The following is a 14,894-nucleotide window of genomic DNA, read 5'->3' as shown; positions in this document are numbered from 1 at the left end:
ATTGCCTAGCCCTTACCACTCTTCTGCCTTGGAGCCAATACAGATGGAAGGTAAGGGTTTAAAAAAAAAAAACTACTTGGTCAAACAAGGATCCTTAAATTCCAGTTTCTTGTTTCTGTAGCTATGTCACCCTATATTGGTCAAGGAATGGGAAGAATTTAGTTTCCCCCCCAAAAAATCTGATTTTTGACCTGTTGTTTTCCTTAGTGTAGGTGTTAGAGTTAAGGTGATGGAAGCTGGATGAAGGGGAGTGGTTATGTACTTTCAGCCCCTCCCACTCAGTGAGAGTATATAAGGGAAGCACACTCAGAGGAGAACAGAGACCAAAACTTCTTCCCATCTGGAGCCAGTTGAATTCTAAATCCTCAGAAGGCAGAACAGAGATGGAAGGTGAGAGGACAAAACCTCCAAATTGGAATTGGGCATTTGAGATTATCCCCAGGAGATGAGGCAGTGACAGGGATCTCTTTTTGATTAAGTGGTGAGGGGTAGGGAAACTAGAGAGGGAAAGAGGATATGTGTAATCATTATATTGAAGGGGAAAAAAGAGGAAGAGAAAAGGAGTCTACTAAAGGTGGGAGGTTAGGGATATTTCCTCAACCCACTATTCCCTGTTAGGAATCAGTGTTTTCATATGCTCATTAGAATGAGTGGAGATCTCTCCCTTCTTAAAGTCAGTTATTATAAGCCGAGCTGGGTTAAGAGATTTTGAGACAACCAAGCAAAAATGGAAATTTATTCATTTTCCCCATCCATTCCAGGTTGGAACTGGCTAATGTCACATGTTACTTGATTTTTCACAAAATTAATAGTTTCTTGTCAGAAAGAGTAGGCAATAAGTTGTGCGCAATAAATATGAAGATTTATAAAGAATAGCATTAAAAATCTTCCTTTGATATGCTTCCCTGAATGTTGCAACCTGTATAGCAACTTCACCTGTCCACTCCTCATTTCAACTTTGGTTTCATGATAGTGTTCTTGGACATAGAGTTAGGGTCAATACTGTCTTGATCTCTTCAGGAAAAGAAAATAAAGAGGGAGAAAGGAATTGATGGGAAGGAAAGAATAAATAATTTCACTTCCACCCTCCAATCACCCCCAAATCTCAAGTCAGAATCAGATTTAACACAACTGAAAGACTTGTAAGGTAGGATTTTGGGATGGGACAGGGGGTGAAGATCTGGAAAAAAGACAGGAAAAATAAGTGAGATAGGGATATAATCCAATTTAGCTATGATAAGGATGTTGTGAAGGCAAATGGAACAATAGTGGAGAGGATTTGAGCTTTGAAAGGATGAAGAATCAGTGTCCTAGGCAAAGTCCTAGACTGTTAACTTCTGTTCCTTCTCTCCTCAAGGCCCAATGTCTTCTGCGGTGAAGTGGACCGTTTTCTTGCTCATCATTCTGAACCTGACTCACTTCTACCAGGCCAAAGACTTCTGGACTCTCCATGTGGACTATCCCAAGACCAAAGCCTCGGGAAAACCACCCGAGTACTGCAATAATATTATGAGGCAAAGGGGGCTCATTAACAATACTTACTTAAGGCCTTTCCATACCTTCATCCATGAGTCAAACAGTACCATCCTCAATATCTGTGCTAACTCTACCAACCCCCACTATGCTTCCTTTGCACCAAACTCTTATGAAAGCCAAAATCCCCTTCACCTGACAGAATGTTGTATCAAGACCTGTAGCCCTAATTTTGTTTGTACTTATAAGGAAGTAATCAGAATGTCAAAAATTAGATTAGCTTGTTTAAATGGACACCCAGACCACTTAATTACCTACATTAATTATTCTCCCACAAAGATTCTAATTAATCTCCTATTTGGGGGCCCCCGTCGCTGACAACTTTTCTCCAGATTTCGCTTTTTACTGAGTCTTGTGGGACCCCTCATTGTTCCTCAGCTTCTACTCACCCCACCTGAATTTCTCACTTTTCTCTGTTTTCAGATAGAAGGCAAGCTCCTTAAGGGCAGGGAGTCCTCCATTTATGCTTTTATATCTCCATGTTGGGAATAGTTGTTGGTATAGCAATCTAATCTGCAAGGGTATTTACAGAGAAGTTATGTACTTGAGTCTGTTGCATTTACTTTTGCCTCAAGTTTTATTTTTAATAAATTTTTAGTTGTCCTGACTGGCTATGACTGTTTCTTGGTTTCCTTTCCCTTCCTCTTCCTTCTCTGAGCCCTATAACAGACAGACAAATATGACCCTGAGGTAAGTACTGGGAAGTGGCATCTCACAGCCAAAGCTTGGATGAGCCTTCTTTGACTTGGGATAGTATCCAATCTGTGGTTGGGAGACAATGTCAGGAAGGTGCACTTCTTCTCTTGAGAGCAAATAGTTAGATAGGAAGAGCAACTGAATGAAAAATTAAATCTCTAGACCAGGTTGTCCAAGAGGAAGAAAGCAGAGACAGAGATAGCAGTACTGACCTAGAATAAGAGGCGTAAAAATTAAAAAGACAACAAAGCTTTCTTCTAGGTGCTGAGGGGATATTCCTAAAGTATAGGTTCATCCATGCAAGGTCTAACACCGGCTACAAAGCCAACAGGAGTACCTTTTTTGTCTCTAAGATAAAACATGAGCCCCTGTTTGATATTCAAAGCCCTTCGGTATAACTATTCTCCTGCATGTTGCACCTCTTCTCATAAACTTGTTGTTCAGTCATTTTTCAGTCATAACTATCCCATTTGGTGTTTTCTTGACAAAGATATAGCAGTGGCTTGCTGTTTCCTTCTCTAGTTCATTTTACAGATGAGGAAACTGAGGCAGGCAGGGGTAAGTGACTTGCCCAGGTTCACATAGCTAGTAAGTATCTGATGGTGGATTTGAAATCGGGAAGATAAATCTTCCTTATTCCAGACCCAATACTCCATCCACTGTACCACTCATCTGTCCTAATAAATGTAAACCTACAACAATTGACCTAGTTGCTGATGTTTTTGGACATTATTTTGTCTCCTATATCTGTGGCCTTGCACTGACACTTCCATGTCTTCAAAATCTATTCCTCTCTTCTCTTAGAATTTGTCATGTCTTTTACAACTCCAGTGGTGGGGACTTCTTTGATTCCTTTCTGGTGGAACTGTTTATCCTTCAAGTTTACTTGGCATTTGTAATTGGTGTGAATTGTCAGATACTTCATGAAATGTTGAGTCTTCTTCCTTCTTATTTTTTATATTTAATGATGTCCAAAAGTCTCCTCACTCCCACAAGGAGGCAAGTTTCTTTAGAACAGTCTCTTTTACCTTTGTCTTTATGTCTCCAGAGTCTATCACAGTTCCTGAAACCTATTTAATGCCTTATTGATTTAATTATTGACTGGCTCAAGCACTGAAGTAGACATCAGGAAAATGAATCTGACAAACGATGAGAAATGTTTTTCAGGATTTGAGCATGTAAGGGAGACAGGAACTTTATGCACCTACTGCCTTCTGCAAATTTAGGATCCATTTGGTCACAGAGATGGAAAAAACAAACTTTAGTCTCCCTTCTCTCTGAGTGTCCTCCTTGAGGCTTCTTAAAGCTTCAAAGTAATTTGTATATGTCTAGAAAAAGTTGACTGGAAATGAATGGGCATAGCTACAGACTGATTTCCTTCTGAATGTGATCAGGATCTATCCATGTGCCTAAGAGAATGACCCTTTGTCCTGAAGTCTATGTGCAGGATCCTCCCTCATATTGCCTATCTCCCAAGACCACTGCCTACAGCAACCTTTTTAAAATTTCAATAATAGAGCCTGGGAATGAAAGATACCACTACTGAAGGACCAATTACATGGTTTCCCCATTTTTTTCCCACACTTCTCTCGCTTCTCAATCCTTTATTACTAAACTGAAACTGTTTCCAAGTTAAGAGTGATTTTAATTACAAATTAAAAAAAAACAAATTATTCTTATGAACTTAAATTTCTCAGCATGAAAAGATTCAGAACAAGACAGTTGTATATGAAACTGTAAGTTTCTGTTTTATAATTTTGTCTAAAAGCATAATGAATTTAATGTTATCCTAATAGAAGCATACTCCTTGTCTTTTTGAGTTTTCCTGAAATCCTTTGAGAATTAAAAAAAAATGTTTTGTTTGCTAATTCCTTTCTTTTCTGCTTTTGTAAAGGGAGAAAGCACTTTCCACTGAGTGGGGGTAGAACTGAGTTTTTGCTGATGAGATAGAATGGAAGTATAAAGAAAATGAGACAAAGGAAAAAGAATTCAGATACCTTATTTGAAAGTCCCTTTAGATAGATCCTGGTACCTCTATGAAACCAGGATTTAGGGATGGTCCTCAGGTCCTGGACAAGAGTTCATCTATGTTATATCTGAAAGATCCTACAAAACCTAATCTAATCAACCACAAATGAATAATACCTTTTTTGGGAACACTAACATATTTTTGAGCTTATCTTGACTTTTTAATAGTCTTAAAACTCCATTTATCCTTTAATTGGATGTGTGCCCTATATTTTTAGGGAGAACTAAAGCAAAGTTACCTAGTACTCAGTTTCAGTTGACCTCTATACTGGAATCATATTTGATGGGGTAATGTAAAAGTCAATCTATGTGCTGATTGAACACATAGAAGAATTTTTACTCAACTTTGGCTTCTCACTTTAGTGTGGAAGAATAACTTCTAGTTAATCCCATTTCCTTAATATATATGAGGAAATTTCCAGATCCTTAATGGATTCATTTGGGGCTAGAATTTCCCTCTTAGAGGAGAAACTTCTTTTCATTTTCCTTTTCTCCTCTTGTCATTTACATTAAGTAAGGGTGATATGTTGATTGAGTCCATCATCCATTCTCACTTCATGTAATTATAAATGAGACCCCTTTACTCAGTCAAGCAAAGGCATTAGTGTAGGTAAAAAAGAGATGAATGAATGAATTGCTTTCAGCCTCCACTCTTTACTCACCCTTACCCTACATACCTTCATATCTCTTGTATGGTCCCTTCTCTCTTCTCACATAGCCACACTTCTCACCCAATCTATTACAATAGCATCCTCATTGGCCTCAGTTTCAAATCTTTTCCCCCTCTAATCTGTCTTTTCCTCAAATGACAAAGGGGTTTTCCTAAAGCACAGGTCTAACCTTGAGACCCACGACCTAACTCAGTAAACTCCAGTGGGCCCTTATTGTTTCCACAAATAAATATAAAATTCTTGTTCTAGTATCAAAGGCTTTTAACAGCCTGACTCCTTTCAGCATGTCTAGGCTTCTCACATTTTTCTCTTTTCCACATACATGATATCTGTACAAAGGGCTTAATTGATAATTATTGCATACATCTTTCCATTTCTTAACTCCTTGTCTTTCCACTGTCTATCCCCCATTCCTGAAATGCCCTCCTGCTTCACCCTTGTTCCTAGCATCCCTGATTTCCTTCAAGACTCAACTCAAATTCTTTTACCAGCCTTTTCTGAGCATTGCCACGACTACATCCTGCCCTCAGGACTCTCTTTGAGATTATCTTCTATTTACACTATGTTTGTGTGTGTGTCTGTGTGTGTATACACACATAAACATAGCTATCTCATATATTCACATCGTTATTTTGTTATCAAGCAGCTAGCAGTGCAATGAAGAGCGTGCTGGACCTGGAATCAGGAATATTCCTCTTCCTGAGGTCAAATCTGGCCTCAGACACTTACCAGTTGTGTGACCCTGAACAAGTCCTTCAACCAAGTTTGCCTCAGTTTCCTCATCTCTAAAATGGAGGAGAAAATGGCAAACCACTCCAATATCTTTGCCAAGAAAACCTTGGAGGGGGTCATGAAGAATGAAATGAGATGTAATACTGAAACAATAATTTTGTTATCATCTTCACTATTTAAGGGTGAGTTCCTTGATGACAGGCACACCATTCTCACCTTTTTTGTATCTCCAATTACATAGTACCTAGGACATCATAAGCACTTAATACAATTTTGAAAAGGACCAATGACATGGGCAGGGGGTGCTCTCCCTTTTGTCTTAGACTTATTACTGAGACAGAAAGTAGGGAGTTTAAAAAATAATAATGATAATTCAATATCAAAGCATTTAGGAAGTACCTATTATGTTTCAATCACTGGGTTAGGTGCTTAAGATACAAAGAAAAAAACAAAAGATTTTCTTTTCCAAAGAAGCCCATGATGATAATGACATATGCATTAGCAAATATTTCCTCTCAAAAAACAATGTTGAGGGAAGACCCAATCTTCCTTTGAGAGTCCACCAAACTCTTTACATATATGTGATCATTGTAAACTTCATGTAGTTTTGGCGTCATAATGACAGGACTCCAATGTGGGAATTATTCTGCTAAGTGGTTCTGTGTGGTGGTAGTAGTCTCTCGGTAACCGAGGATGATGATTGTCTTTGTGCGTTTTTGTGCACAAAGACACTTGTGCATGAAGATTTAAGTGGAAAAGTCGATGCACAGAGACAGTCCCACTCTCTCGGCGTTGGAAGCCTGGGTCCAGTGGCACGAAAATTCGTTACACCTGGAGACTTCCTCAGCTGCATTGGATGGCCGTGTTGTCCTTTGTGCTCCAACATGCCCTGAGTGGTTCTAATGCCTTTTATAAAGCATATAGGCAGACATATAGGGTTGTTCATTTCCACTGTCCTGACCTATCATCATCCTATATCAGGCAGTTCATGCTCAAAGCTTCTGATTGAATAAAACTCTTGATAATCTACAGTAGTCTCTGAGGTAGTCTTCCACTTTCTGATCCCAATAAAGAAACTCCCCTTTTCCAAACCTCGTGGATGCTCGATATAAGTGACACTGAGATCTTTTTCTCCACATCTGAGTCTAACTAGGAATGACCCCACCTATATCTGGCATCAATTATTTGTTCTCAACCAAATCCATTTGTAGGGTATATAATCTGAACTCATGTACGATAGCTTTGAGAATGAGTTTCTTTCATTTGTGGGAATGAACCTCTATTTATATTGACATATCATATATATCAATATTACTGTTTTTACCTGTTTGCTACCCCTCATAATAATAATAATTATTATTATTAATAATGTAAATAATAAAGCTCTCATTTATGTCAACTTGCTCAGTGTCAATTTCCTATAAATTTCCAAACCTTGCTTTAACCTTAGACCAAGAGGCTAAGTAAAGCAAAATGCCAAATAAATTTGGTCTTGAGATAAATGTTTTCTTTCAGCTGTTCTTCTTGCCTAGTTGCCCACATCTAATAATGACCTACTGGCATGGTAACCTCACAACTGAATGGAAACAATCTGAAATCAAGGAAGGCACATCCAAGCCCTGGCTATCAGATATCACTTCCCATTTCTTACCTCAGAAATGTCTTTAGAAAAAAGACCAGTATCATTAGATCACAGATTACCTAGTGTGAGAATACATAAGGTATTAGAAACCAGGAAATTTATTTCTAAATAATATTTATAATAATTCATTATACATTGTACATTTTTAATATTTATATATTTATAAATTTATGTTCATAAATTTAGGATGGAATTTACAAAGGGCTTTGAATATCAATCATGGGATTTTATGTCTGATAAGAAGCAACTGGAATATATTGAATATCATGGTGATTATCAAACCTAAACTTTATTTAGATCATTTTGAGAGCTGAGAGGGGAGGATCAAATGAATTTGGGGAGATTTGTGTCGGGAAAGCCAATCATCAGACCATTTTATTACTTGAGGGCCCCACTACATTACTCAATCCTCAGTGCTCAACACAGTATTTGGCACATAGTTGATACCTAATAAATGTTTATTGATTGACTGATTAAGCTCATCAAGATAGGAGGACAAGAGAGCAATCTTTTTTTAATTTAAATTTTTAACCCTTATCTTCCATCTTAGAATCAATAGTGGTAAGGGCTAGGCAATGGGGGGGTTAAGTGACTTGTCCAGGTTCACACAGCTAGGAAGTTTCCGAGGCCAGATTTGAACCAAGGACCTCCCATCTCTAGGCCTGGCTCTCAATCCACTGGGCCACCCAGCTGTCCCCATAAAGGGAGTAATCTTCTGGAGAAGATGTGATAGAATGGAATCATTTGTGTATTTTGACAGTATTGCTTTCACAAAGAGAAGGCTCAATCATCATGTGAGACTAGATTGAATGTGGAGAGAGCTTCTGAAGGCATCTAGGACATGTAAGTTGAGAAGAAAGGGAGAAGAGGAAACACCATCATTTCTCAATTTTTCAATGAAATATGAGGCATGGTTCTCAGCTGAAAGATGGGGAGAGGAAAAGGTCTGGGGAAAGATAAAAAATTGGAGGAAAGGGTCTATGGTGAATGAAAGTGAAACAATTAGGAAAGTAAAAAATATAATGGTCCTGCTGCAGGGAAATACCAGTTATGATTCTATGACATAATTCTTAGTGGATCCAGTTAGCAGAATTTCTTGAGTTTCTCAAGTTTTCTGCTGAGAGTAGGAGCAAAGGTAGTTTATGGTGGGAATAATCTGGAGCTGTGGCTTTTCAACAGAAGCTAGTCCATAGGGTAAAAGTGCCAGGGAATCAAAATTAGAGGACAATGTATAACTGAATTGTTTCAGTAAGGTGTTGAGGTGTGGGAGGGAAGAGAGTATAGTCACTGCAGGGGTAATGATCTGGGAAATAACTATGGTTTTGATGGATTGTAGATTGTGATTTCAGCCTTTAGACCCAAGTGGCTAATCCTAGGGTCTCTAGAGTGTCTGTCCTTCCCAACCTCACTTTTCCAGGGCATTTCCTCTTAGGAAGGGGAATGAGGATGATGAATTCTGTAGGATCATGACAGGACTCTGTCGAGGAAAGGGTCTTCACCTAGGACCCATAGATTGATTTCACATGTTCTGAACATGAAAAGAAAAGAAATTGTGCTTTCATTTTCATTCATCTTTCATTTGTGGTCCCTAAGCCAATGTCTATTCTTACTGCATTATGGTTTGTGAAGGATGTATTGACTTCCTGCCTTTTTACATTTGTTTGTACTATCTCTGTGCTCAAGCGCATGGTCATTTTTTCTTAAAAAAAAAAACAAAACAAACAACAACCCTTTCCTTCCATCTTAAAATCAATATTGTTTATCAGTTCCATGGCAAAAGAGTGATAAAGACTATGCAATGTGGGGTTAAGTGACTTGCCTGGGGTCTCACAGGTAGGAAGTGTCTTAGGTCAGATTTGAACCAAGGATTTCTTGGCTATAGACTAACTCTCAATCCACTGAGCCACCTAGCTGACCCCTACTCCACCAAACATAGTCATTTTTTGTTAAAGTTACATATAGTGTAGAGAAATATTTATATTCATTCTTTTGTTGTCCTATTTAGAAAATTCTACATGTCTTTTAATTTTAGTTTCTACGGAAATATATTCAGTTCTATATTTTTATTTTATTGATCTTTCTGTTAGACTTAGTCAATCCATATAGAGACTTCTCCTCTATCAGTCTCCCTTCTGTCTCCTGTTGCTATTGGGTTCTAGTATATATCTTCTTGAAGCTCAAATGCTGTTACTTTTATGAATTAGAATGTTAAGGCTTTTGGAGTATATAAGTTTATTAATGATACTGGTTTTATTATCTAAAGTACCTTTCATCATACTATATTTCCTTGTTGATCTTTTTAAAAATTTTTGAATGTTTGTTTTTGTTTTGTCTAATAGCATGTTGGCAAAACTTATTTTGTATTCACTTGATGAATAGAAAATTTTTTCTCAAAGCCTCAATTTTATTTTTATGTCTTTGTCTTTAAATGTGTTTCTTGTAAGCAACAGCTTGTAGGGTTTTATTTTCTTATCCAGGCATTTTGTTATATTGTTTAATCCATTCTAATTTAAAGTCATGAGTTAGATTTATATTTTTCTCCATCACTATAATTTTTCAGGTTATTATTTCCCCTCCTCCCCATTTTAAAAAATATAATATTATGTTCCTTCAGTTTCTTTAATTTGTTTAAGGTGACCCTGTTTCAATTGTTTCTTTCCCTCTCTTGTAATTTGCTACTCCTTTTTCTTTAGGGTTTGCTTTTTTAAGTCCTCTTTCCTGTTTTTATCTGGTTATATATTTCTTTCCTCTCTTTTTTCCCCATTTGGGTAGATTTTCTCTTCGCTTCCTCTTCTTCAGCTTGTTCTGTTCATTAATTTTTTATTCAATTTTTGTACCCTTTCAAAAAGATTTCTTTCACTCTCTTTGTTGTCTTTTTTGTGTGTGTTTATTCTAGACCCTCATTCTCTGACTCATGAAGCCTATCATCACCTTCTCTCTCATTCTTCTCAGTATTTTCCACACAATCCTCTATGGTATCATTCTTTTAAGTGTTTTCTGCCATTGTCTTATAAGAGCTACCCCATGAATTTCCCCTTTGCATTGTGCCTCACTCTCAGAGCAATGCTTATTTTTGCAGGTGTTAGAGAAGATGGTGCTTCATGATAGGGAATTTACTCCTCCAACCTCCACAAATCTATACCCTCTCTTACTGACTTTTTCCTGTATTTGCCTGAAATAGCCTTCTTGTATCCATGTTCTCTCACTTCTTCAGTTCCATTTGTCCCCAGCGTTCCAACTCCCCCTACTCCCAGGACAAGTAGATTTTTTAGGCACCAGATCTCCCAGGTCTTATTTAGTCTAAGATTCGTATCTCTATATTCCTTCCACCTATTGTCTTTGTTCTTACTATTAAATGCTACAGAAAGAAGCTATAGAAACTCAAAACTCTGCTGACTAGTCTACTATACATTTGTGGTGCATAATCTCAACTGAGCCTTCACTGCAGTAGGACCATATGTTTTTAATTGACTCATTCTCCCACTCACCACAATGTCTTTTCCAAAAAATTTCATCCTTTCTCAAACTGTCTGCCCTCCCCCCCACAGCTGAAAATCTTTCCTTATATTTAGAAAACATTTAGGACATTTCCTAAAATCTTCTCTCCTCCTGATCAATTCTCATCTCCCAAATGCCTTCTGCCATTATCTCCTTTTTTACATGATAAATTGATCTTTCTCAACCGTGGAAATAGAAGCACAGAAGAAAAACAACTGCTTGATCACATGGGTTGATGGGGATATGATTGGGGATGTAGACTCTAAACGATCACCCTAGTGCAAACATCAACAACATGGAAATAGGTCTTGATCACTGGCATGTAAAAGCCAGTGGAATTGCACGTCAGCTATGGGAGGGATGGGAAGAGAGGGAAAGAACATGAATCTTGTAACCATGGAAAAATATTCTAAATTAAATAATTAAATAAAAATTTTCAATTAAAAAATTAAAATTAAAAAAATAAATTGACCTCTCTCCTTGTGACTATACAAGTGATCCTATTCTACTTCATATTCTCTAACAGATTGCTTCCTCCATCAACCTTACTCTCTCAATTATCTTAATCAGCCAGTCAATAAATATATACTAAGTGCCCATTATGTGCCAGGTCCTGTGGTAAGCATTAGGTGCTTTTTTTTCAAGAAGATATCAAAGTTGTATATATAACTTTATGAAAAACTCTCTAGATCATTAACAATTAGAGAAATTTAATCAAAGCAACTCATCTTGAGTTGTCATCTCACACCTATCAGATTAGCTAAAATGATAAAAGAGCAAAATGATAAATGTTGAAGAGAACATGAATACACAGTTGTTGGAACTGATCCAATGATCTGGAAGCTATGAAAGTTATAGTAAAGTTATAAAACTATATTCCTTTTGAACCACTAGTAGTATTATAGCACTATAGAAACAAATTACTATTATTTCCTAGGGTGAATGGGGAAAAAGAAAAGAACCTATATTTCTAAAATATTTATAGCAGCTCTCTTTGTGATGGCAAAGATCTGGAAACTGAACGGATGCCCATTAAATGCGAGATGGCCAAACAAGTTGTGGGATATGATTATAATGGAATACTACTGCTCCATAAGAAACAAGCAGGTTAATTTTAAAAAATGTAAAGACAAAAATGAGAAGAACCAAGAAAACATTATATACATGTGAATGTCTTGTAATGAAGATGTTAGAAATTGGTAGTTTTTACATATATGTGAGACTAGAGGGAGACCTTTCTCTTCCTAAAATCAGAGTTCCTAAGAAGAGTTAGGAGAAAATATCTTTACCCTCCAGGCAAAATTTGAAAGTTTCTCATTCCTCCCATCTCCCCCAGTTTGTTACTGTCCATTATCACATGTGACTTGACTTTTCACAAATGTATAGCTTTATGTCATTAAGAGTGGAATTTGTAGGAGCTAAAAATATTGATTTATAAAAAGAAGAATTTTAAAGTGTCTTTCAAGGTGTTTCCCTGAAGGTTTCAATCTGGGCATAACTTTGACCTCCCTACCTTTTCTTTATCCAAGGTTTAGTCTTATGATAGTTCTTCTTGGATGGGACATAGGCTTAATTGGTAGTGATCATTAATAATAAAGAGATAAAAAGGGAAAGGAAAAGAATTGTCTCCTTCCTTGAGCAACTGCCTTTTACCTTCCAATCACACCCAAATCCCAAATCTTCTCTCTCCTCTTTCTGGACCTGACTAATTTCTTCTAGGCCCAGGATTTCTGGAAGCACCATGTGGACTATCCCAAGTTTGAAGTCCCAGGAAATAAACATCAGTATGGTAATGTCATGATGCAACAAAAGAGATTAATTTTGGGTAAATGCTACAAGCAGTTGAGTACCTTCATTCATGAGGTCAGCAAAATCATAAATATCTGCATCAATAAATTTTTAAAAACTCACAAAGGTTTTGCAGCAGTTCTAATATGATGAACTGTTGCAAAAGCCCATTCTTATTTCAGAAGACATATAGCTTTACCAGTTCATATGCCCAGTCCCATAGGTGTAGATATAGGACAAAGTTTAAAAATAAAATCAAGGTAGTCTGTGTGAATGGATACCCTTTTAGTATGGTTGACTAGACACCCCTTTCTCCAAACTCCTGCATGTTGGTCCTACTTATGTATGATAATTTCCCCCTTGCTTTTCTAATTTTTTTTCCTTTCTTAGCTTAGAAATTCTAGTCTGAATTTCTCATTTTTTACTTTATTCTGGTAGAATGCAAACTCCTAGAGGGTAGGAAGTTTTGCATCTTTTGGGTTTTGTATCTCCAATGCCCAGTACTGTATAAAAGCTTTTTAAATACTTGGTGACTGATTCTTCATTTAGCTCATTTTTATGGGAACTCTAATGTTAGAATATGACTATTAGAGTAAAGGATCTAGAAGCAGATCAATTCCTGCTGTCTGTCACATTCTTCTCCTGGGGTTCCTCTTTCCCCCCAACTCTGTCCATTTTATAGTGGTGAGCAAGTGTTTTGAAAGGCCTCAGAACTTCAAAACTTTTCTTTTCCCTTTTTAAAATTTTAAACCCTTACACTCTATCTGAGAATTGATACTAAGTATCAGATCCAGGGCAGAAGACCTGTATGAGCTAGGCATTTGGGAGTAAGTGACTTGCCCAGGTCATAAAACAAGGAAGAATCTAAGGTGAGATTTGAACCTAGGACCTACTGTATTCGGATTCCTTATCCACCCATCCACCAAGATGCCCCTTCTTTTCCCTTCTTGTTGCCTCCCTAGGAGATAGAGTGATAAAGAAAGAAAAAGAAAAAAAGATTAGAAGTGATGACTAGTATGACACTATACTTTGGAAGGCCCTTTACTCTTGAGAGCAGTACCTGATTTCTAGAATTGTTTTCCCCAAATTTAATTTTTAATATTTTTTTTACCTGTCCTGTAGCTGGGGCTATTGTTACTTGACATTGCTTTCACTTTCTATTCTTTCTCAGGTCACCAAGATCGTCATTGCCTCTAGAGGAGACAAATAAAAATGTGCATGATGGAAAGTTGACATCCCCCACAAGAGACTTGGATGAATCACTTCTGATTTTGGTTTGCTTCCATTCTGCTGTTTGGAGGGTATGCTTTTTCTACTGGCTGTATGTAGATAGGCAGCAAAAGCAACTAAATGAAAAAAAAACTTAATTGCAGGACCAAGGAATTCTGGTAGCAGAAATCAGAAACATAGAGTATGTACTGACCCAGGGCAAAAGGCACAATCACTTCTCAACTAAGATGTTGAAATGATATTTCTAAAACACAGATCTGACCATGCCTGGTCTTCCTCTTATGCCAAAACAAGGAGGATCTCCCTTTTTTCTCTAGGATAAAATATTAAAGCTTGTTACTCTATGGCTCTGGTCTAACTTTCTCCTATACACACTTATTCTCTCTCAAAATCTCAGTTCCAACTGACTGACCTATCTGTCTGAATTTCTCTTGCTTTTAGGCAATATTCTATTTCTCATCTTCATGTCTTTGCATAGACTATTAAAATAGAATGAGGACAGATAATTTAAGAATTATTTGGACTGGGGGAAGCTAGGTGGCTCAATGGATTGAGTCAGGCTAGAGATGGAAAGTCCTGGATTCAATTCTAGCTGTCTGACCTTGGGTAAGTCACTTGATCCCCATTGCCCAGCCCTTATCACTTTTCTTCCTTGGAACCAATACACAGTATTGATTCTAAGATGAAAGGTGAGGGTTTAAAAAAAATTACTGGACTACCTGAAAGCCAGGATTAAAAACAGAGCCCAGACATCATATTCTAGGAAATTATCAAGGAAAACTGCTCTGTTTAGAACCAGAGGGTAAAATAAAAATTGAAACAATCCACTGATCACCTTCTAAAAGAGATCCCCAAATGAAAGCTCCAATAAATACTATAGCCAAATCCAGAGCTCCTAAGTCAAGGAGAAAACATTGTAAACAATCAGAAAGAAATGATCCAAATACTATGGAGCCACAGTAAGAGTCACACAAGATTTAGGAGCTTCTTTAAAGGATTAGAGAGCATAAAATATGATAATCTGAAAGGAAAGGAGTTAGAATTACAGCCAAGATTTACTTTTCCTAGCAAAACTG

At 37.2% G+C, this 14,894-nt stretch overlaps 1 protein-coding gene across 1 annotated transcript; it reads left to right on the top strand.

Moving 5' to 3' along the window:
- Positions 1-306: 306 nt before the first annotated feature.
- Positions 307-2,136, top strand: LOC103102087 (angiogenin). Its single transcript, XM_007479762.2, has 2 exons — positions 307-390; positions 1,358-2,136. Exons 1-2 carry the CDS (start codon positions 384-386, stop codon positions 1,849-1,851), a joined length of 501 nt encoding a protein of 166 aa, XP_007479824.2. The 5' UTR covers positions 307-383; the 3' UTR covers positions 1,852-2,136.
- The last annotated feature ends 12,758 nt before the right edge of the window (positions 2,137-14,894 follow it).

Source organism: Monodelphis domestica, chromosome 1 (assembly GCF_027887165.1).
Source record: "Monodelphis domestica isolate mMonDom1 chromosome 1, mMonDom1.pri, whole genome shotgun sequence".
Classification (NCBI taxonomy): domain Eukaryota; kingdom Metazoa; phylum Chordata; class Mammalia; order Didelphimorphia; family Didelphidae; genus Monodelphis; species Monodelphis domestica.
Note: the sequence above shows the minus strand (reverse complement) of the source record. Positions and strands in the feature narration are given on the sequence as shown.